We start from the raw sequence: 24,624 nt of genomic DNA on the forward strand, positions 1-24,624 counted from the left end.
TATTTTATGACTGTTTTTAACACAGTTATAAAATATGATCCTTATCTAGATAAATACTAAGGTATACAGGGTAAAAATAATGTAAGCTTTAAGACTGTCATTCTCTTTAAAAAAAATTCTTCCCAATTCTTAAGTATTGGTTATTCTACAAAACTTCTGACATGCCTTTTTGTATCTGATTTGTACCCAGAATTTAATCTATGAAGAGTGTAGACCCTTCCAGCTCCATGTGTAATTAACAATGAGTAGTAAAAAGGGCATTCTATGGAAATCAGTCTTAATAATATCCAGTAAAGTAGTGTCTGCTTCACTAAATCACAAATGGAAATACTTTAATTTAAACATAAGTGGCTCAGACATAGTTCGACAATTAAGAAACTGCTTGAAAGAATGAACACCCTAATCATAATTCCAAGCATGCTGTTTTATCAGACAGAACATAATAGATGAGGGCCAAGTGAATACCAAATATGGCCAATTTAAACTTCTTACATGAAGTGTGTCTTACAAAATAGTGAAACAAACTGCAAATTCTTTCAGGCCTTCTTAAAACCATGGGTTTGTTATTCAACATTAAAGTCAAGACCATATAGCCAGCTATGTGTGTGTTAAGTTTTTTCTTAGCCTTCTATATGATTTTAATCATCCTGTTAAACCACGTTTGTTTATTTAAACGTGGAGATGGCATAATGAGCACTATTATGCTTTATGGATATGTCTCTTCTCTCCTGGCTGACAGATGTCAGTTAGATATTCTCCCTATTTGTTGGAGGATAGGGTCAATTAAGTGGATCTCAACTTAGCTGCTTTATGTAAGGTTAACATTGAAAGCTAAACACTATCCCCAAGAGTGAATGAATTCCTTAGATTACAGAATCACACAGGTTCATTCTGGTTGGAAGAGACCTTCAAGATCATCGAGCCTGACCATTAACCTAACTCTACCGAGTCAGTGCTAAACCATGTTCCTAATTACCATTTCTATACGTTTTAAACACCTCTAGGGATGATGATTCAACCACCTCCTTGGACAGCCTGTTCCAGTGTTTGATAAACCTTTCAGTGAATAAGTTTCTTCTAATATCCAATCTAAACCTCCCTTGGTGTGACTTAAGATCATTTCCTCTCATCCTGTTGCTTGTTACTAGGGAGAATAGACCAACCCCCACCTGGCTACGACCTCCTTTCAGGTAGTGGTAGAGAGCGATAAGGTCTCCCCTCAGTCTCCTGTTCTCCAGGTTAAACAACCTCAGTTGCCTCATAAGACTTGTTCTCCAGACTCTTCACCAGCTTCACTGCCCCTCTCTGGACGTGCTCCAGCACTTCCACGTCTTTCTTGTAATGAGGGGCTCAGAACTGAACATGGTGTTCGAGGTGCAAAGTCATCACTGCCGAGTACAGGGGGACAATCATTTCCCTAGTCTTGCTGGCCAAAATAATTTGTTACTAAATTATTTGATCAGCAATAATAATATATTCGTTAATACTAACAATTCTAATTTTCCTATTTTGGCTTGTAAGTATCAAAATCCCAGAGTTGCCTTTACAGCATGTTGTATAACACAGTTGCCTTACAGCATGTCCTGTAACTCAAAGACAACTACATTGTAGGAATTTAAGTGCAACTGCAAGGTAAAGTTCCCTTTGCTGCTGGCTGTGAAGGCATACTGAAGCAAGGAGTAGCTGTCAAGATATTTAGGGCAAATAGCAGGTAATCCTATAGATGGAAGTATTCTTATTTTTAGATGAAAAGGAAGGAGAATGTAAGGACAAAGAGGCATTCAACACATTGTTTATAAAGTGCACCAGTAAGGGCCAGGATGAGTTCGTGATGAGGTTGGAGGAAATGAATGCAAGTAGAGTTGGCTAGAAAGCTGAGTTGTATTATAATTATCTTTCTGTAGAGGAAGAGCTTTCAGAATTGGTAACAATATTCAATAATGCAGCCAAGATTTTAAATTTTCATTATGCAAGAAACATCAACTTGCCACCTGAAAAAAAGAAAATCCCAACCCTGATCTCCCCATTGCTGCTCCTCAAATGCTAAAAGACAAAAGTACTCTCTTGATCTCTAAGGTAATTGCTTTGGTGCTGAGAAAAGAAGTGAGGAAAAGGTATTGAACAGAAAATGCACTATAACATTAGTTAACAGAGCTATATAGTCCTATGGTTTTCACATAAAGAAATCCTTTTACATGTAGATCCTCACAGTCTGGGAATTAGTAAGAGAAAAGTGTGGGGAAAACATGCACCATTCCTTGCTTCCTCATACCAGTCCAGCTCCTGTAAATCTCTTTTAAGAAAATCTTTGGCTTCCTCATGGATACTGCAGATACCAGTATTGCTGTACTGCCCTGAAGTTGAAAAGTCTGCCTAAAGGACCTCTACATGGTATGTCTCTGTAGAAAAACACGAATTCCTGTTGCTGCCATGGGACCAACCATGTGGGCTGTGTGAGGTTCCTTCACTCCCTATTGCAGTACTGGCAACTGAGAAGGAGGGATATGCAGCTTTCTTTTTCATCACAGACTTTCAAACAGGAGGAGGTGTTGCAGAAATGTTGAGGGGATTTCTTGAGGCTTTTTAATATATTTCACAGATAAATGCTGTTTGCAGGTCTCATTTGATACTTTCTTTCTCACTACAAAATTAGTTTCTGGTACAAATTTTTATTACTTTTTTTTTTTTTTAAAAAGGAAATAAAAGTCACAGATCTGACAGAAACCACAGAGCACCAATGCTATGAGCCACCAGTGACAAAGCAAATAAATACTTTGCTGTATGTTCTGTGCTAGCTGTATCTCTTTCCTCTTATTGTTAACTATTGTAGCCATCTCCCTCTTGTGGAACAGGCATACCTCCACTATTTTCTTTAGCTACACAGTTTTGCATTAAAACAATTAAAAAAACAAAATAAGAAAAACATTTAATTATCCATATGCAAAAATATGTAAGGCTATTTGAATCCTGTGGTGAAGAAATCAGAACTTGTTAAAATTTCAAGGATATGGAAGAGATCCTTTTTGTATCTTCAAAGCTTTATTTGTTTTCTCAAGTAAAAAGTAATTGAGCTATAAAAATGTATGCTACTAGAGCTTCTGTCAAGTAATACTATCAAGAACAAGCTAGGACTTCTTGACATCTTCTAAACAGTTATTCTGGTTAGTTCATATGTTATTACATAATGCAAATATACATGCAACAATTTTGTCTTGATTGACATGGCAACTTGGGCATTATGGATCACTCAGCTTTGTTATTACAACACATATCTCAGAATTAAAAGCTATAGCAGACACCTCTGATTCTCTTATCTTAAGCTGAATCATTTAACCATCTCCTACTGACTACAGCAGTATCCAGATGCTGAGCATCTGAACTTCTCCTTGTCCCTTAGACACCCCAGACACAACAATTTCATGCTTCCCTAATAACTATGCCAGAATTCTTGAAAAAGGCAATGATTTTATCATATGGTAAATGCCTATGGGCTATGTCTATCCTCCCCTGTTACATATTGCATCAAACTCACCTTAGATTCTAGAGTTTTTAATGCTCTTTACTTCTGTTTGAAAATACAAAGGTTTCCAAATCTCTCAAGAGCTTTACGAATGTGTTTACTTACTGACAAAATTAATAATTTCCCCAAGTTCATAAAGATTTTCTGGTACATTCCAAACCAGCCTTCAAGCCACAGACAACCTAGCAATTGTCTCACTTGTGTTCTGAGTTTACTTTGACAATTAGATTTAAAAACTTTACAGTCTTGTTAATTCTCATATGTCACATGCTAGATTATTTTAATCAAGAACTCCTGCATGGCATAATTAAAATCAAATCAATTTTATTTCTTTATTTTAATCTTTTGCATATTGCAACGTTGCCAGAAAATAAGATCTTCCCAATATTCTGCAGTAAAAAAAAAACCAACAAGAGCATTAGTACAAGGTGTCCTAGCTTACACATGCAACTCTTAAGCTAAATTACTTGGAAATTACAGGATTCTAGGATCTAATAAAACAGAAAAAAACCAGCTACACAGATACACATATATATCTATATTTGAACTGTCATTTAATTTGTGGATAGAGAGACTAGATCTCTTTACAACATTAGGCTTGAAGGAACATTCCACAGATCAGACACACAATGGGCACATGCAGTGGAGTTGTACATACAGGAATGAGTGTGTCTAAGTTTTGGTGCCAAGCACACTGTTTAACTCAATGGAGCTGAAGAAAAAAAATACAAACAAAAGGAAACCTTTAACACAGAAAACTCTTTATGAGCAGAGAATGAAGAAATTGTCAGGGAAAGAAGCCAAAGAAAATGAGACAAAATGGGCATGATGACTTGTCTGTACTTGAACATCTGACCTGTTAGTTGGTCGTCGCCTGCAGCAGGGGCGATGCGAATGTATGGTGTTGTAAGCTGAGTCACGATTATCGCAGCTAAGGCAAAGGAAGGTTTCCAGGTCAGCATGCATGAGGGAAAAAAAAGCCAGACTGAAGCTAGGCCAGCAAGAAGAATCTTGGTCAATAGTTTATTTTCTGAACTCCTTAGAAATAAAAGAAAAAAAAAAACTCCCCCCGGTTTCTTTTCATCTTGAGTTGCTAGTGTGGTTATTCTGCAAATTAATAAGCTTTCATTTGTGACTTTCATTCAGGAAGGACTCAAAGCACTTTATTTACATATATAATGCATTTGAAGAAACTGGAGACACTTTGGCTCTGCTGGTCACAGCACTGGGCTTTCTAAGTGAAAGTTAATTGATTATTCAGGTGACTCTAGTATTAACTGCTCCAAGGAATTTGAACTAGTTTCACTTTTTGTTTACCTATTTCATAATAGTACATTTTTTCTATAAGTCTTTCTTCAGATTATTTTGATGTAAAATATTTTTGCACTAGCTAAGATTAATTTATCTTCTACCCACTTGGGTTTTTATTCTGAAGGTGCACACACTACACATATGCTTAACTTTCAGCATACAGAGACTAACCACTGAGAGTTGGCATGCTTTTAGTTAGGTATGATTGTAACTGAGGTCCAAGTGACAAGTTCACGTTTTGTCACTAAGACAAGAAAAAGCCAAAAAGCCTAAACTGTTTGGGTGCCTGAACTATTCAGACTTTTCTGTTGGAGCTGTAACAACCATGGATGGTAGAGATAACTATTACCATTGCTCATATTAATAGAATCTCATATTTGTTTGCCAGAAGTTCTATTCCCTCTAAATGGTTAAGCACACTATGATACATATATATTAAGGAATATAAAAAAAATTAAAAGGTCAGATCCAACATGATGCAGCTGGAGAATGATGCAAAGAAAAAATATTGGAAAATTAAGGACAAAATTATATGAAAGATCAGTCATTTACATAGAACAGCCTGGGTGCTATTAGAAATGTGGCAACGAGTGAGGAAAATAGATCATCTACCATCTGCAGACAATTAAACTCTAAACTGCTGCTGCATAATATTTTGAAATATCCCTCTGCAACACTGAAATGCAGTGTTGATAGTAGCTGCTAGAGTACTGTTGCTATTGGATTTAAAATATTATAACATCCTTTTCTCTCTCATAATTAATGAAAGCCTTCCAATATTGCAAGATTAGAACAATAATGTTTCCCTCCTGAGAACTGGAATCCTAGGAGACAACCAAGATGTTTCTATCCAGACAGTGCTGTAAGTCATATCAGGAAATACAGTCTTAATATAAATCACAAAACACCACAAAGTTGATAGCAATAATCTTAGAGGAGTTTTGGAATGTTTTCAACTTTGTCTGCTGAGATTTTACAGTCATTTAGCTTGAAGAAAGAGTAGGTATATGAAAGTCATATTTCAAGCAAAATACGACAACTTTTATTACCACTGGTACAAAAACCTCTTCCTGATTTTTGTTTGTTTGTTTGTTTAATCATCTTGTCAAAAATAATGGGAGTGGAAACCCCTACAGTCTCCATATTTGTATATACACCAAATAGTCACAGAGGTCCTAGAAGCTTTTCTCTACAGAAAACTAAAGCAGAAGACTCTACATCACAAGAATATGCTGACTGATCCTTCTCCTTGTAAAGCTGGTAGCAAAGGTTCCCTTTGACTTCAGCAGAAGCAGGAGAACTTTCAGGTCTACAAAACCCAATATTCTGATCCCAAAGTACACTTTAAGTCATTGTAAGCAGGATTTTTATATGATCTCTAAAATAACACATTTACAGAGGTTTCATTTGTAAAAATACAATGGTCATAAAACAAGAGCACTTTTAAAAATGTTATAAAATGACATTGTTCAAGACATACTTGAAGGAATGTGAAAGTATTATTCAGCTGCAGATCCTACACATGCATCTGACAGGTTCTTTTCTAATACAAAGCCTGTCAATATGATAACAGGCAACACAGTGCACTTTGGCTCTGATCCACCAACAGTGACAGTTGAGCACATGCTTGACCAATAAGCACAGGCATTATTCCTGTTGACATCAACGGGAGTGAAAAGGGAAGTACCTACTCAAGGGTTCTGCTGGATCTGGGACAAGAAAGCTCTGTATTGTAATATTACACTTACTAATTTATTTTAATATAAAATATAAATGCATACAGTGGGTCATGGAATGAACACTGCAAAATGCAGTGATAGAACAGAATCTCAATGATCTTAAGGTCTCAAGGCCACCAAAAACTTTTAAATTATCTAGAGTTGGGGTAATTAAAGGAAACACAGATATCAAATGATAGAGCTATGCTCACAACAGGTTCTGAACTCCCAAAGTGGTCCTGAGGGCAGACTTCAAACAGGCTAACCACATGCCCTTAATACAGACAACAACGTGGCTTGGCCAAGCTCAGGTGGCTCAGAGGAGCACCATGGAGTTTGCCTTGGTTGACCTGGATCCCAGAAGGCCCTGCCAATGCACTTGGTGCAATTCTCGGATTCCACAGGAATGGAATTGCAGAACCTTTCTGCAGTCAGGGAATCAAAATGCAAGTAGACAGTTGGCTGCATTGTCATGCTTGTTTTACAGGGTATACTTTATGGCACAGGTCTTTATGCAGTAAAATACGTCTGCTTTAAAACACAATAATTGCAATGTAGTCAGTGAGATTATTCTTTGTGCTTAAAATCAGGTACATAACTGACCCGATTAGGGCCTAAAGCATATGGTTTTCCACAAATATATTAAATTCTAGAGTACATCTACTAACTCTATGGCCTACACAAGGCTGTACTTTTTTTTGGGTCAGACGTTTATTTAAAAGATTGTACCAGTTTTATTCATGAATGGCCTTTTAGCTTTAAAAGCCACCAAACTTGAACTTGTAAAGATAACAGAAGCCCAGAATGCAAACGTTTCAGAAGTATTAGTATCCAAAAAACTGGAGAGAATTTGCAAACTTATTTGTAAGAAGCACTATAATAAACAGATGGATACAAGGTAGAGCTTAAGTAGCTTACTGTCCAGTAGCTATACTGCAGTCACAAAACTCAATGGGAAATGGTGTGTGTCTTTAAGAGATTAGGCACAGTGGTTGGAGCAGCCTTTGTTTCCTGGGCACGGGCAAAGTGAATGTTGTGCTAAGATGTTTCTCTGTTTTGCCCCACTCTAAGTGTGGTGATTTCTGACCTACAGACATTAAGCATTTTTGCTATTTTTGCTAGTCCTTACGTGGGAAGTGCAAAGAGGGCACAGAATTCTGTTTTTCTCTCAAGTATCTGTGCTAGACCTAAAGGGACAAAAGTGGTACAGAGAGCTATGATTATTATAATATTAAAACATGTCATGGTCTCCATTTTGTATTTAAAAAATAATATAAATTTAAAATATAACAGACATTCAGTTTCTAAGCATGGAAATCAGAGCCTGACAGAAGCCCTCCAAGAAAGTTTTACAGCAGAGATTATAAATGCCATTGAGGACATCTCTGGTTTCAAAGCTCTTAGAACAACACCTCACATTATTTCACAGGCTTCACAAGGGTATTGCAAAGAATTCTGAAACGTGCTTTCAAAATGGAAATATATGGAGATTTGTTTAAAGTAAAAGCTGCACTTCTCACATTTCCATTGCCAAATCGGTTAGTTCAAAGTAGCCTGTTGCTATGGGAGCCATTCCAATCCACAGTTACCCCCACTTCTCAAATAAGAGAGTAAGATTTTTCAGTCAGTCAAGTAATTGAAATAGTTGAACATCCATTAGTGATTAGGAAAATCTTCAAATAATCTAAAATCCATTTCTCTAATCACCTATTATGATTTCAGAGGCAATGTAGTCCACTCCTGGTATCACTGAAGGTACTGGAAAACAATACAGGATTTCCATCTGAAATTAATCTCTCATCTATATTTTATTGGGTTTTAAATCAGACATTTGAAAGTTTTCTATGGTTTAGTGAGCAGTCAGTAAATTAGAATTAAAACTACTTCCTTTGGTTTGGAAAATAAACATCAGACCATGTTCAGAGTCATAAAAATCTGTATTTGTCACATTCGGCAGGATCCAGCCTTTTAAGAGAGGCAACTGTATGCTAAGATTTCTGTTACTCTTAAGTAATGAGATTCTTACCCATTCTATTTGGTGGTGGTGGTGGAATTGTGAAGCCTACATGTAAAGGGAATCATGGTGGAATCAGTCAGGTTAGGGATAATCACTACGAAACATACATGATGTCCCACAAAGAACAGTGGTAAAAGGATGAAGTAATTTGTTTCATATTCTTAGCAGGTGCCCAACCCACAAGGCGGTATTACTTCTTCCTACTCACAGCAGTACTTTATTTCCTTTTCCTCTATTACAGCCTCCAAATAATCATACCATCTTATTACTTCTTTTCCAGGCTTTGAAGTTGCCACCAGCTGGTACTACAAGCGTGGGACTACAAAGACGATCACAGACAGATCCAAGTCTCCAAAGTTAAATATATCAGGAACATGTTTATCTTTTCCTGTTTGGGGATCAAACCTACAGCTAGCACTGTCTTATTTATACAAACTTGTCTCAGAAATGGTAGTATCATGTGCTGACAGTCCAATAAATAGAGCTGATCTGTGCCATGAAAATGAAGAACATGATTCCTTCACTTTTCTTCTATAAAGCAAGCAACGAGTAATTTTTCATTACAGATGAATAAGCAGCTACTATGCATCTGCAATTGGCAATTTTACAGCTCTACTATATAGAAAAGTCAAAACTATTTATTGTGAGATCATATAAAAACCCACAGAATATATTTTAAAAACTGTGTTCAAGTAGACAACTAAAAATTAGTGATACATTCATTTCAGAAACAAACAAACAAACTTCCTAAATCTCAGCTAGAGCCACAAATGAATCCTTTAATATTCAGTGATAGGTTTAGTGATGCCTTTTAGCAATGTAAACACTTCGGGAAGTTTGAAAAGACCATGTGAGGGAAAGGTCACCAGGCTGAAATACAGAATATATGACATTATATGAACATACCTTTTGTGGCTACCCTGACGCAGTCGATTTTGGTTTCCTGTGTCAAATAAAGAGGAAAAAGGTCACATATTGTGTTTCTGGGCAAAGAAGGCCATCCATGATTCTATTCTCAAAAGTACTGATAAAATGTCAAAGAAGTGTTCGTTTAGTGTGCCTCATTACATATTTAACTGCTTATTCAGCAATTCCAATGTGCTTTCATAATATGGACATGCAATGTTTGAGTATGGTACATGAACAATTCACTTAAGATTCCTCCAAAAATAGAAAATACGTAAAATATATTAACAAGTGCACAGGCAAGTGTTCAGCTTTTTTACTTTGCAACATAATGACCCTGGGATATATATATAGATATATTTATATATATATATATTTTTTTTTTTTAGATAGTATATTTTGAGGCATCATGCAAGACAATTTTAGAAAAAAAATAATAAATCAATGGTGTTTCACATTTCTGCACTGTCAGAGAACTGTGAAAGAGGGCCCATTATGGTTTCTGGCAGAAAACATTTTCAGGCTGTCACCACAGACAGCCAAAGCTTATCAAGAATTGGAGGGCTCTGGGTAGATCTCTCCAGGAAATGAAAAACAATTCCAGGCAGAATTAGCCCAATGAAACATGATCTGCGAAGACCTTTTAACACACATTTCACATCAGTACCATCTACTTATTTTTCTTTTACTATTTGCAGAAAGGTGGGGGGGGAAGTGGTCTCTAATTCAGTCAGTGCAACCAAATGAGAAAATGGGAGCTCAAGACATTACATACTAAAGTAATGGAACTGGACAGGCCAAGACAGACATGCTAAAATCCCCAGTCTAGTTTGGCTTCAACAAAACAGAAGAAATCACAAAATTCTCCTCTTCAAACCAAGAAAACAAACTAAAAAAAAAAAAAAAGCCAGTGAAACACAGCTTTTAGATAATAAGACAGAACGGTAATGTACTACTTTGCCTACTCTGCAAAATGTGCTGCTTTCCTTTCTCTTTCCTGTAACCTTTAATCATTGAGCACTATTGTGTTAGGAAAACTGTTGTTTGTTGTGGTTTTTAAATTTCATAATTATTTCATTTTCTCATTAGCGACTAAATTGAGCATCTTCCTAGTTGGTGCCAATCATCTGTTTACACACAAATACTGTAAAACACTACCCTTGTCATAAGACTTACCCCATTGGCTCTGCTAGCAGCTTGGAAATAGATACTGTAGCTCTTATGAGGAAGAAGGGGAGTGTTCCAGAAGCCACTGTAGGTTTTGTTATCACCAATAGTAAAAGGCTGAGCAACTAGTAAACCATTGGCTGGAAACTCTGCAGCAAAGTAATATTGGGAATTCAAAAGCGAAGCATTCTGGAAATGAATGGGCACTGGGTAGCACTTCAGGATTTCAGTTGTCTTTTTGGTTCTCCGTGGACGTTCTTCTTCAACAACTATTTGATAGACACTGAGAGTGTAGAAAGAAAAGGAAAAAAAAAAAAATAGGGTTATTTTAAGACTTGAGCCATCACCTCATTCTGAAACCATAATAGCATACAAGTATTTATCGAAAAAAAGAACAGAGGAAGAAAATGTCATTTTGATATTCCAATGCAAGAATATGTGGAATAGATAAATGCTCTCAAAAAATTAATTTTGTTTTGGAACAACAACATCAGCCATACACACCGCTTCTTTTCAATACAGCAAATGCACAAAACACGTTCTTGTTCAAACTCTTGTATGGGAAAAGCTTGCTTGATTAGTGCTAAAATGTAGAGTTAAGTATTATGTTGTTCACAGAAGTAGAAAGCTATTAATTCCATCCTCTAACCTGCCTAAATGAAATCAAATGAGTAGTGAGATAAAAATGAAGAAATAAATTACAAAGAGATGAGGAATAGTTTGCTTAACTGTTGACATTACAATTATTTAGAAAAGTCCACAGAGTGAAATACAGTATTTTAAAATTTCAGTGGTATATTGACTATTACTGAGCAAGAATAAAACACTTTTTGATTGAAATTATTCTCACTCAGAAAACTCTTTCACACATCTTAGAGATAACCATGTTTTTAAGTGTTTCTGCATTCTGCAAAGCAATTTGGTTTGTACTTGCATTCTTTGCTGTACTGGGACCTACAGGGAACAGCCCATTTCTCTCCACTCTAAAGGTGCTATGGACATTCAAGCAGGAACAGAGAAACTGTGATTTCTGCTGTATATGCAAACAGTGTAATCATTATACCCTTCCAGTTGCTGTAAAAGCCTGAGTCAGTGCTTTCAAATTTGTGCAGTGAGAAGTACATGTCTCTAAAGTGGAGCGGCTTGCATGTTTATTGCTTCACCGGGGGCCAGTGATTCTTAATCATTTTTGTCTCCTGGAATCTTGAATCCTGGCAAGCAAGTTTAGGAAACTGATATTAACGCAGCAGTGTGACACAGTTTTGTACATGGTCTACACGAAATAACAATTTATGATCTTTCAAGTTGGCAATTCATAAAAAGCAGCAATCTCTGGGTAGGGTATGTTCCTTAAAGATTAAATATCCGCACAGTCTTCTGACATGTTCCCACTCTGTTATCTGTAAACAGATTATTATTTTTACAGAAGACTCTACCCAAAGTACAGGGACACCTGGGCTGGGCATCTGCAGGTCTCAGACTTAACTCAACAGGACCTACTGGCTTAAGAGTATCACTGCACAGGTGTGGCTGTTACCCTGCTGAAGGCAAATCCGATTTAGAAATAAAAGAGATGCAGGCACCAAGCCAGCTCATAGTCAGTGAGCTCCTGCACCTGCTGGGGCGCTGCTAGGCTCAAGCTGCTTTGAGAACTGGCACGGAGCTCTCCACTTCTTGCACCTTCTTGAGCCTTAGTGACTCAGAACACAAGCAGACTAACTTGCTGCTTTTATACTTAAGCTGCCTATCAACGTTTAGTTAGTGCTGTGTGCTTGAATGTTGCCCTGTCAGTGGAACTGTTCATGGTCAGGCTGGGCTTTGAGCAACATGATCTAGTGAAAGATGTCCCAGCCCATGCATGATAGGGTGGAGTGGATCAGATGATCTTTAAAGGTCCCTTCTAGACATTTCATTTAATTGCTTTCTAGGCTTCACTAACTATAATAACTAAACATGCAGCTCACACAAAGACATCTACAACTGGACACCTATATTTCGATGCTCTAATCTGATGCTAAGCCCCATAGAGTAACCATGTATAAGTAAAATCTGGTACAATCAGGAAAACAAATGTCTTGAGAGTGCACTGAAAGGCCACCATCTGCACATTTTGCAGCTCTGTACAACAAAGTATACACAAGCAGCAGAAAGAGCTTCATTAGCTAAGTAATACATGATGGTCAATATATAGCAACATTTGTTTGAACCTATGAGTATTGATCTGTAAAAACTAGTCACTAGCTTAAAAATTAATCACTGTCATTATGATCTTTTGTTTTATCTTTCAAATCCATGCTTGACATGATCTCAGCAGTTAATTTTCTAGAACGAAACACAGTTGTTTAGAACTGGGATTCCAAGCTACTTTGAAGAGAGCATGTTGCCTCCTCTAATAGTAATTTACGGCAAATCTACAATAACTAGCATTTAGAATTTAAATAGAGTGTGGGAAAAAAGTAGAAGGTGATGTAAACATCTACTCTTGTAAGGTAGTGAAGCTGGATAAACCTGCCTAATAATCCAGGGAAGATAAGAATCCCTGAGTTTCACTGAAGTATGACAGATAGTAAATGGAGTTATGTGGCTGTCACATTGAGGAGGTATTGTTACCTTTTTTTGTTGCATCAGAACTGAATATAAAAGGGATCTCGGACCACACAAGGTAATATGACCTATTTCAGTATCAGCTGAAATGAGGATTCTTCTCATTGCTCACTCAGTGATTGAAGCTAAAGATTGTAGATATTTTAGAAACAAATCTGTGATTAAAATCCTTCCTTTCCTCTGGCAAATTCATGTTAGTTATACTACATGCACTACTCCTTGTACATTTTGTTCTAAATGCCTGCCATCTATTAATCTTCACATACATTAAAGAAAGAGCTAAGTTGACTGGAGTAGTTTCAAACTCAAAATGTCTTTTCATCCTTACTCAAGACAAATTAGATTTGCAAGCGTCCAGACCTCAAATCTATTTGCTCTTTAATAATTTAAGCGCTGAAAGGTCAAGCAGCTCTTTTCTGTTCCCCTTTATCAAAGTCCAAGCACTAATGAAAAATAACTAAATCCTATCTGCTGCCCAATTTCCATACACTGCTGTTTCTCTAATGCAAATTAACACATTATAAGCACCTGGGTCAAGGGAAACCTGACAGAACTTTAAGAGTGGTACATTTTACATTTGCACAAATGAGATCATCTTGCTAATGAATTTTACAAAATTACCTCAATTAAACTATAATCCAAAAGCTTCCTCTAATTCTTACTGTTAAAACTGCTTTCTGTAATACATAACAGCTGAATTGCCTATGCTGAAAAGGGTTCAAGCTTAGTGAATTGAGCTAGCACTGCACCAGGACTCTATTATTCCTTGTACCTATTAGTCGGATTTCCTGCTTGTTTGAAGTTGCATTATTCCTTTTCCACACCTCTACATTTCAGAGAAAAAAGTCTTCCTACCTGTAATCCAAAAAATAAAATCTACAGTACAGTGAAAGGTGCCAAAAGCATATTGGCTATAGGTAGAACTTAAGTTGATCTCTCTGAAGGAAAGAAATGTAATTTAATTCACATTATGCAGTTCTACTATAGATTTCCAGTGCCTGGAAACTGAACATAAAAACTACTTTTTAGATAAACTGAAACTTATAGCATCAAGAAAGGAACACATGGGAATTATTTTTTATTTAGGATTCAAATATTTCTAAGTTGGGGATTAAAAAGGTGTCTGAGCAAAGAAAAGCTGATGTAATTTTTAAGCTACATTTTATTTTAAAAATTCTAAACAGTTACAAATTTAAATGCTCATGCAGAGATACCAATCTGAACATAATATGGACTGTAATTTTGGTTAGAAATTAGATATCAGGCTTTTCAGATATTTACTGAAATTGGGTTGCTTAAATTAAAATGATCTGTCAATGTCTGCTAAATATAGGTGAAAATATATGTCTGCTATATTAAGGTGATGGAACAACTTGTTCTTAGCACTATCTCTAAGCATATAAAGGATCAGGAGGTCATTAAGAGCAGTCAACATGGTTTTACGAAGGGTAAGTCATGTTTGACCAACCTTATAGCCTTTTATGAGGAAGTAAGTAGGTGGATAGATGATGGTAGAGCGGTAGATGTGGTTTCTCTCGATTTCAGTAAAGCATTTGACACTGTCTCCCACAGCATCCTTGTAGATAAGCTGATAGAGTACGGGCTTGGTGATCAGGTAGTGAGGTGGATCAAGTAGTGATTGAAAGGAAGAAGTCAGAGAGTTGTAGTCAATGGGACAGAATCTAGATGGAGGTCTGTGACTGGTGGAGTCCCTCAGGGGTCGGTACTGGGACCGGTGTTGTTCAATATCTTCATCAACAACCTGGATGAGGGTACAGAATGTACCCTCAGCAAGTTTGCTGATGACTCTAAACTGGGAGGAGTGGCTGACACATGGGAAGGCTGTGCTGCCATTCAGTGAGACCTGGACAGGCTGGAGAATTGGGCGGGGAGAAACTTGATGAAATTCAGCAAGGGCAAATGTAGAGTTTTGCATCTGGGGAAGAACAACGCCATGGACCAGTACAGGTTGGGGGCTGACCTGCTGGAGAGCAGTGTAGGGGAAAGAGACCTGGGGGTCCTGGTGAACAGGAGGATGACCATGAGCCAGCAATGTGCCCTTGTGGCCAAGAAGGCCAATGGCATCCTGGGCTGTATTAGAAAGGGTGTGGTTAGTAGGTCAAGAGAGGTTCTCCTCCCCCTCTATTCTGCCTTGGTGAGGCCACGTCTGGAATATTGTGTCCATTTCTGGGCCCCACAGTTCAAGAAGGACAGGGAACTGCTGGAAAGAGTCCAGTGCTGAGCCACAAAGATGATTAAGGGAGTGGAACATCTCCCTTATGAGGAAAGGCTGAGGGAGCTGGGTGTCTTTAGCTTGGAGAAAAGGAGACTGAGGGGTGACCTCATCAATGTTTACAAATATGTAACGGGTGAGTGTCAGGAGGATGGAGCCAAGCTTTTTTCAGTTATGACCAGTGATAGGACAAGGGGCAATGGATGCAAACTGGAGCATAGGAAGTTCCATGTGAATATCAGGAAGAACTTCTCTACTGTGAGAGTGACAGAGCACTGGAACAGGCTGCCCAGAGAGGTTGTGGAGTCTCCTTCACTGGAGACATTCAAAACCCACCTGGACGCCTTCCTGTGTGATGTGCTCTAGGTGACCCTGCTCTGGCAGGGGGGTTGGACTAGATGATCTTTCGAGGTCCCTTCCAACCCCTAGGATTCTATGATTCTATTCTGTACAAATCTTTTCAGACAGAGTTGGAAAAGAGACAAGAAAGAAACAAGAAAACATTAACACAGTAATCAAAGATGCTAAGAATATTTAGAAAATTGAACCAAACAATTAAAACAATTCAAAAGAAGACTTAAGTGTACATCTGTAAATAAGTAGATGAAATTATTGGTGTTAGTAACTTGTCGAATCAGGACATTATTCCGCATTACTGGAATGCAGTAAACCAAATTTTAATTCATAGAATCATAGAATGGTTAAGGTTGGAAGGGATCTTGAAGATCATCAGGTTCCAAACTCCCTGACATGAGCAGGCACACCTCACCTTAGACCAAGATGTACAAAGCCTCACCCAACCTGGCATTCAACACCTCCAGGGAGAAAGCATCCACAACCTCCCTGGGCAACTTATTCCAGCACCTCACTACCCTCATGGTGAAGAATTTCTTCCGGATGTCTAACCTAAATCTTCCCTCTTTCAGTTTAAAACCATTATCCCTTATCCTATCACTGCCCTCTCTGGTGAAAAGCCCCTCCCCAGCTTTCCTGTAGCCCCTTCAGGTACTGGAAGGCCGCTGTAGGGTCTCCCCAGAGCCTTCTCTTCTCTAGGCTAAATAGCTCCAACTCTCTTGGCCTGTCTTCATAGCAGAGGTGCTCCAGCCCTTTGATCATCTTTGTGGCCCTTTTCTTGGACCCTTTCCAACAACTCCATGTCTTTCCTGTGCTGAGGGCTCCAGAACTGTACACAGTACTCCAGGCCTCACCAAAGCAAAGTAGAGGGGCAGAATCACCTCGCTGGCCCTGCTGGCCACACTTCTTTTGATGCAGCCCGGGACACAATTGGCTCTCTGGGCTGCGAGTGCACACTGGTGGCTCATGTTGAGCTTCTCATCTACTGCCACCCCCAGGTCCTTCTCCTCAGGGCTGCTCTCCAGCCATTTTCCCCCCGGTCTGTATGTATGCCTGGGGTTGCACAGACCCAGGTGCAGGACCTTGCACTTGGCCTCGTTGAACTTCATGAGGTTGGCATTGGCCCACCTCTTCCGCCTGTCAAGGTCTCTCTGGCACCCCTTAATCAAAGTCTGATTCAAAGAGACAAAATTATAAGAAGGGGCTACCGGACACAAGTATGGACAAGTATGCACCCAACATAAGAAGGACATGGAGCCATTGAAGTGAGTCCACAGGATAGCCACAAAGATCGTCAGAGAGGTGGAGCACCTCTCCTATGACGGCAGGATGATAATCAGGGCTGTTCAGCCTGGAGAAGAGAAGGCTTTGGGGACAGCTTCCAGTACCTGGAGGGATCCTACAGGAAAACTGGAGGGAGACTTTTTACCAGGGCTTGTAGCAAGAGGACAAGGGCTAATGGATTAAAACTGGAAGTGGAGATATTCAGGTTATACATTAGGAAGATATTATTTTAGTGTGAGGGTGATGAGGCACTGGAACAGGTTGCCCAGGAATGTTGTGGTTGCCTTATCCTGGGAAGTGTTCAAGGCCAGGCTGGATGGGGATCTGAGCAACCTGATCTAGTGGGAGGTGTCCCTGCCCATGCAGGGGGGTTTGAACTAGATGATCTTTAGGGTCCCTTCCAAATCAAACTATTCTATGATTCTATGAGCCTCAATACAGAACTCCTTAATAGTTAGTCTAGGCATTTGTCAATTAAAACTTATAAATTTATAACCACAACTCCATCAAAAGTAATACAAAATTTAAAACAAAAGGAAACCAAGTATGATTTCTTAATTATTGAAATTCCAGCTCTGTTTTTTTCTCTCTTAAACAGCCTTCATGCTTCTCCTAACTGCAAATAATCTGTTGAAGAATGTATAGAATATATATTCTATAAAAAAATTTTAAACAATTCTTTTACAGAAGAAAGATGACCTAAGGACCTCAGTCTAGACTAAGATTATTTGACTTTATTTAATGTTCTTAATACAACTGTGATCCTAAACAAGTCAATTAAATACCTTGTGTGTCAGTTCTCCAGTTGTAAAATGAAAATAGGGAAGTTTCTCATCCCCTGCTGACCTGTTCAAAATTAAAACCTCTTCAAGACCCCTTCTATTGTCCTTGAAAAAAATACTGTGATTTTTCCTGCAGAAAGCCTGCAAAGCTGTTAAGCTCCACTAAGAGTGCTCTGATCAGCTATGTAAACTGTTGGGCTATTTCTGAGGACTGTTAATAGTGACACTGTGGAGCCTAATTTGAAATTTTCTGCTCATTGTAGAAAGTCTCTTCTTAGTCTCATGCTTTATTATAAATATACATAACTGGTACTTTTTATAGATCTGTTTCTGTATCTCCACTTGGATGCTTGCTTTGTTTTAATGCTAACAAACAACAGAATAACTGTTAATCTACATATTGACCGTTATTTCAATTACTTACTCCCATAGTCCTACTTTATCTATATGCTTGAATCACTTAAGTGAACTATACCAAAGTTCCAATAGCTGGCAATATTAAGAAACCCCAAACCCACCCCGTTATCTCAGCTTTATATCCATGAAGAACTCAATTCCTCAAAGCTTAACAGCCAAATGGTCCCCACAATTTCACCAATACTTGTCCAGACACTGAAAGTTCTTCTGTTGCATTGTTCTTTAAGTTATAATCACTTTTTAAAAATATCAGTTGTCTCACCCATGTTTTACATTTGAAGCTTCATACATATTTGCTTATGATATGTTTGATAACTTTATTATTTACAACTGCTTCTTCAAAAAAAGAAACCCTTTGGACAATTTTTTATATATCCTGCAACATAACTTCCTCTTCATCTCTGTCATCAGTTGTTTCTGACATGTTCCTAACATATCTATATTGATTAACATTGGAGATTTTGACCTATTTCTTCCTGCCCTTATATTGCACTACATTCTTGTAATCTATCCTACAACTCAAATTTTTACAGTACTAGAAACTGCAAGTTAGCAATAACTTGAAATAGAAGGGGGGAAAATACTCTTTAAAGGACAGGAATTAATACTTTACAGTTAGTAGGCAAATAGAATAAGGCTGCAAGAGTCTGTATAATTATAGGTGGCATTAAACAAAGGTGATTATGACAATCCCTGTCTGAAAGAACATAAAATGGGTGGTTCATTTGGAAGAGATGACTTTTCTTGTCCTTGCGTTAGGATCTGTATGAATTTGAAAAATATTTTTTTTTAATTAGTTTTTTGTGAGAGTGAATTGGCATTGTTACAGGTGGGATAGAGATTAGGTCAATGACTATACAAACTTAAAAGTTTATGGAGTAAAAATAAGACCAGAACAAACAACCTTGCATGAACACCAGATTCAGATATGAAAATGCAGAAAGAACAGTCAAGAAAAACAAACAGGCTAAACAAAACTTTCAAATCAAGATTGCCATACAAATGCCAATAATTATGCAAGTATTGTTATAGTAATACCCTTACATCTAATTTACAAAGGGAAAAAAAAAATAGGTGAACTAGGCAATGTTGCAACTCTAATTAGCAACATAGAAGCAACCAACATTTTCACAACTGTTCACATTTAAGTGCTTTGACATATCAGTATTAAAGGTCTATTGCCTTTTCTTTTTGTGAGTGAAGGGAGTCTTAAAGATCTTTAACTTTTTGTTTGCATTTTCACTTGAACTCAGGAGGTTTTATACAAACAAAAGTTCCACAATCTTTGGAAGGTTTCTAAATCTGCAGAATAATTGGTGCTTCCAAAGTGTGGGAAAGGGACTAAGAAAACACTTTGTGCTAGCAGCTTGTTGAAACTTGGAATGATACTGCTTCCACACTTGGCTCTGTTTACTAGCTTTATAAGTCAAGAGATAAGTTTGGTTAGATTCTCCAAAGCAGAGTCTGTCTTCATTCTCAGGAAACACTTTTGCTGGCACCTGAAATTTCCAGCTCAGGTGAAAATTCAAATAGAAGAAAAGCCACAAATCTTTTGGAATCAGACCTGGAGTGAACACAAGAGGAAGAAATATTATACAGCACCTCCATTGTCATGCACGGAGCCCTATTTCTCAGATCAATCAAAGCAGCAATACCTAAACAGCTGTAAAGGAAGAGATAAGACAGCTTAGGTTCAGCCCCTAGAGATACTGCCAAATGTGAACTCTAAGGTGTTGTAATAAGCTTTATCTTTGCAGACCCAAGTCCATTGGGGAACAGTATCTGGTTTTTAATGTAAAACTCCTAAGCTGCTTTGTGACTGCCCAACTCTTTCATATTGACAGCCTCAAAGACTTAAAACTCAGTATTTACAAAGGAGATTTTCAGGGAAAAATACATCCAAGCAAACCTCTCTAGCATTCCTATTGATTTATACGGGAAATACCGACAGTTCTCATATGGGGAGCATCATGTCACTGGAAGTTAAAGATATTTTGCTTGTTCTTTCCTCCAAGGACAGTCACTAGAGGAGGATATAACTATGCATTCAATTCATTCAAGAAAGACAACAGTTGCTACCTAATATCTTTATTGCAGAAGAGTCAGATGGGCTCTGAAAGTGGTAAAGCAACAGACACCATAAATTCATCATGTATTGAAATGTTTTTTTCCGACACAGAACTGACAAATTTCTCTTTTGTGTTTGGACTCTCTAGGATTTAAGAGAAACATCAGTCTGGGCTACGAAAATACTTAGAAGAAAATCTGCAAGAAAGGAAAAGGAGACAATGATGAACACTCCTTCCACCTTCCAGTGGCCAGATGGGTGTCACCTAAACCAGATGATACAGTGTATTTAAATTTTTGCCTTATTTCCTAGTATATGGATTCACTGTTTTAGAGAATCTAAGCACACTACATTAGGGACAGAGAATATCTGGCAGATTTTCAGCCTTGTAATTGCAGACAATCATGTACCATTCACAAAGTGTTCGTGATGTGTTTCTGCCTTTAGACTCAATATACAACTTTGCTTTGTTAGTAAGTAAATCAGAGAGAGAAGGAGAAAAAGAAAAAAAAACAGCAAAAAAAACAACAAACCTTTTCAGGATTTGAGTTTGTAATACTTTTGTTTTAGAAGGATAGTAAGAGTGCCAACATGGAAGTGGTACCAGATGATCTGTGTTCAGTTTTACAACACAGTGCATACTGATGGACTGCAGTTTTAACTTTGTCCAGTCCAATCTTTGCAAAAATGAGTAAGTTCACTACATATACTAACTTACCCTTCTTCAAAGCTCGTATTAGTTTACTACTAAACCAGTGTATTAAAATTGGTAAGAATCATTTCATCAACACATACCTAAGTGGTGGTTAGGCAAAATGCCAGCAGTAATTGTGGCACAAGAGACAGCTCTTCTGTTAACCACAATTCGCTGACTGGCAAGGGAATCAGAACTGTTCTCTTAATCTTTCCAACCCCCATATCCTTGAAAATACTTATTTTCCTTCCCCCCTTCCCTGGATATACAGGCCCATGGTTAATTATTTCTAATTATTTAAATACTCGTGCCCAACGAGGACTTGGGAGTGATACTACCATAGTGGTACACAGAAGTAACAGACTGTCAGAATTATTGAAAACATGATGACAACAATGCAACTATGTCTCCACAACTGGTATATATGTTTCTAGATCAGAAATTACTTAATCATGAAATTGTTTCCCCATCCCCACTCTTCAATGAAGGGAGGGGCTACTACTCTGTACTGATACAATAATTCACATAAATACATAATTCCAACTTTTTTTTCCCTTTTTAAAATACAGATTAGAGTATACGTCCCTTTGACAGTACAGTTTTTCATTTTTACTTCTTCTGGTGAAAAAAAAGAAAAAGTTCTAGACCACTGCAGATCACAAGAAAAGCTATCATCAGAAACAAACTTCTAAACCACTTAAAACCTCTCTGTGGCTTGTGCTCTCCATCCTTAATATGGATTAATTTATCTTTTTCGTCAAACTCACAACTGCCAAGAAAATATAAAGACTTTGTACACATGCTGCAGTCCTGCACAGAATAAAGTGAGTGCAAAATGAAAATTAAACCTACTTATACCTACTTAAACCTACATTGTTTCATACTGACTTCAAATTCGGTTTCTAGAGTGGTAAGTAATACAAGGCAAGTCAGCATTTGACTATGTTAATAAATTCTCTCAGCTATTAACTGTGTATTTGCTAAACAAGCAAAAGACATCTTTGAGTACAGTTCTCCCCTAACGTGCTCCATACTGTATTAATGAGATCTAGCTACTGAACACAGACTGCAAGTGACAAGCTAAGGAGGGCACCAGAGATCTGGCAGTGTATTTATTTATATTTTTTTTCAGAAATGTTTAGAATTAAGAGACTGTAAGGACACCTTAAAATAGTTTTAGTTTGCAGATAAACTCCTGTACATGTGAAAAGAGAAAGAAAACTGAGCAAAGAAAACCATAAAAAGATTAAAACATTTAAGAATACAAAATACTACAGTGTAGGAATGTAGAGAAGGAAAGAAGAAAATAACCGAACAGGTAACATACTGAAATGAGGCTGAAATGTACCATCACCTTTGATAAACAAGTGGAAAATAGAAGCAGTAGTAGTAAAGACAACATTTCATAATCTAGTTATGAAAATATTTAACATACTTTTATAAGATTGGGGACGCAGAATTGTTTATCCAAGACTGATTGCTACAAGATCTCTTTACACTCACAGTGATCCACTGAGTATTTTTTGAACTGCCCTACCAGCTGATACTTGGCTTCCATAAATAACTCTGGTATACATAAGCTGATAGTCTTTCTAATAGGTATGTCACCATCATATTTTTGGCAAACATAACATTTCTCTGCTGATATCTCCTTCATGCATACGGGACAACAACATCCCATTTATATTGACCTGGTACTGGGTTCTTTAAATGCCATTTGAAACAAGATGCCTCAAAGCCTTATAAATAGACTAGGACACTGTAAGTTTTACAATGAGAAATTCAGAATGTGTGCTCAAGAACATGCCATAATCCCATCTATATTTCACACGTCATCTGTGATACCCAGCTCCCACCCTCAATATGCTCAGCTCCTTTTAGAATATCTCAAATACTGGCTGTAAAAGAGGCACCACATGCTGTGGCTGCTTCTGGACTACATATGGGCTTGCTGGTATGTGAAATGTAGCACTCTTCAGCACAGATGCTAATCTGGGTCTTTCCTCTGTACCCAAAGATTCCAAAATATGGGAGAAACTTAATATTTATGCAACATTTGCTCTGTTTTATATGTGCTTGAAAACTTCCAAGAAGTCCAATATTAATAAGGCAAGAATACACAGACAAATAAACAGCATGGTAAGCCTTGTTTTGTTAGGAAATCATGATAAAATCAGGTGTAAACTTTAAATTATGTTCCAGAAAACTTAATTCTTATCTTAGATATGCTATATAGCACACACAAGCCAAGGAGCACATCCTTTACCAGTGAACAAGTTTTATTCCTACTGAGAATAAGGGGTCAGTCCCTTTAGACACCAAATACAATTGATCTTACTCCACAGGCTTTATGCTCCTAATTGAAAGCCCATGCAGCAGTATCACTGACTTAAATGATGTTGGGCTAAACTGAACTAACTTAAAGTTTCAGGTTCTCCAGGGCTTTGAGACTGACTTCACTACAGAGAAGTGTAAAATAGGGATGCCTCCTACTTCCTTTGTAGTCTGCTCACAACATGGCTTTAAAATGGATAAAAACCAGGGATGCATTGTGAGGATAATACCACAATATATTCCACAAAGCCACTGTTCTGAGATCTGCTGGTGGGCACCATGGAAGAGGTGATGAAAAAAAATAATAAAAATTATCTCCTGACAGTTAGCTATACCTATAGCTGCTTATTATGACACTCCTTATCATTGCCAAGTTGTTCACAACCATACATAGAAAACTTCTCCTCTTTCCTTTAGAGAGGAACATGCTATTTCCATTTATTTTAATTTTAGAGACAGGACTGGAAAGAGTATGATATATCGATTTGCAGAAAGCTACACAGATTGTCCCCATTCAAACCAGAAATAAGACCATGTTCCCATCTGCACTGAGCCCCAGTGCTGTACCTTCTAGGCCATCCTTCCTTTCCATAAGACAACTACATTTTTCAGTTATCAGGAACAGACTGTAATTCCTCTCCTAGCTATCTGAAGAGGCTTAGCTTCACCTCTGCTGTAGAACCCTCCCTTGGGGAATATAGGACTATGCATTATATGAGCGACTTTGTTGTGTAGAAGCAAATAATAAAATAATAAAAACCCACCTGTTGCAGAGATATGTTTCAAGATAGTATTTCTGCTGATATCAACTAACTAATAAACAATTTCTAGCACAGAGTTTCTACATTATCCTGCTGCTGAACTCTGTCTTAATTTGAGTATTTTCTTCCAGCAATCACCTATTCAAAGCATGGAAGGAAGGAGGGAAGGAGGAAGAGGGTGAAAGGCAGGTGGGGAGAGAGAGGAATGCAGAGGAAAAGAGGGAGAGATAGAGAGGGAAAGGCAGGGGGAGAAGCAGGTTTCTGTAAAACTTGCCTGGAATAGTCAAGCCCCAGTTAGTCCCAAATTATACAGAAGGATTTTATAAAGAAAACCATTGATCATCGTAGTTATCTACTCCTAGGAAACATTTACCTCCAATCACGTTCACAGTTATTTTTACGATAAGACTGCTTCCATTTTTCAGAATCTGTACTAAACCCACCTTCTTTTCAT

At 37.7% G+C, this 24,624-nt stretch overlaps 1 protein-coding gene across 7 annotated transcripts in view; it reads right to left on the reverse strand.

Moving 5' to 3' along the window:
- PTPRM (protein tyrosine phosphatase receptor type M) overlaps nucleotides 1–24,624 on the reverse strand; it is a 469,539-nt gene that overhangs the window by 167,359 nt on the left and 277,556 nt on the right. For 4 of the 7 annotated variants that reach the window (XM_051611050.1, XM_051611049.1, XM_051611048.1 and 1 more), the window contains exons 12-13: nucleotides 10,649–10,922; nucleotides 9,473–9,509 (exon numbers count right to left, since the gene is read on the reverse strand). In XM_051611050.1, coding sequence (XP_051467010.1) covers nucleotides 9,473–9,509; nucleotides 10,649–10,922 — 311 coding nt within the window. Of the gene's footprint in view, nucleotides 1–4,376; nucleotides 4,452–9,472; nucleotides 9,510–10,648; nucleotides 10,923–24,624 lie in introns of all 7 variants that reach the window. The other 3 variants (XM_051611046.1, XM_051611045.1, XM_051611044.1) reach the window with 1 other exon arrangement.

This window comes from Apus apus, chromosome 2, assembly GCF_020740795.1.
Source record: "Apus apus isolate bApuApu2 chromosome 2, bApuApu2.pri.cur, whole genome shotgun sequence".
NCBI classification, from domain to species: Eukaryota; Metazoa; Chordata; class Aves; order Apodiformes; family Apodidae; genus Apus; species Apus apus.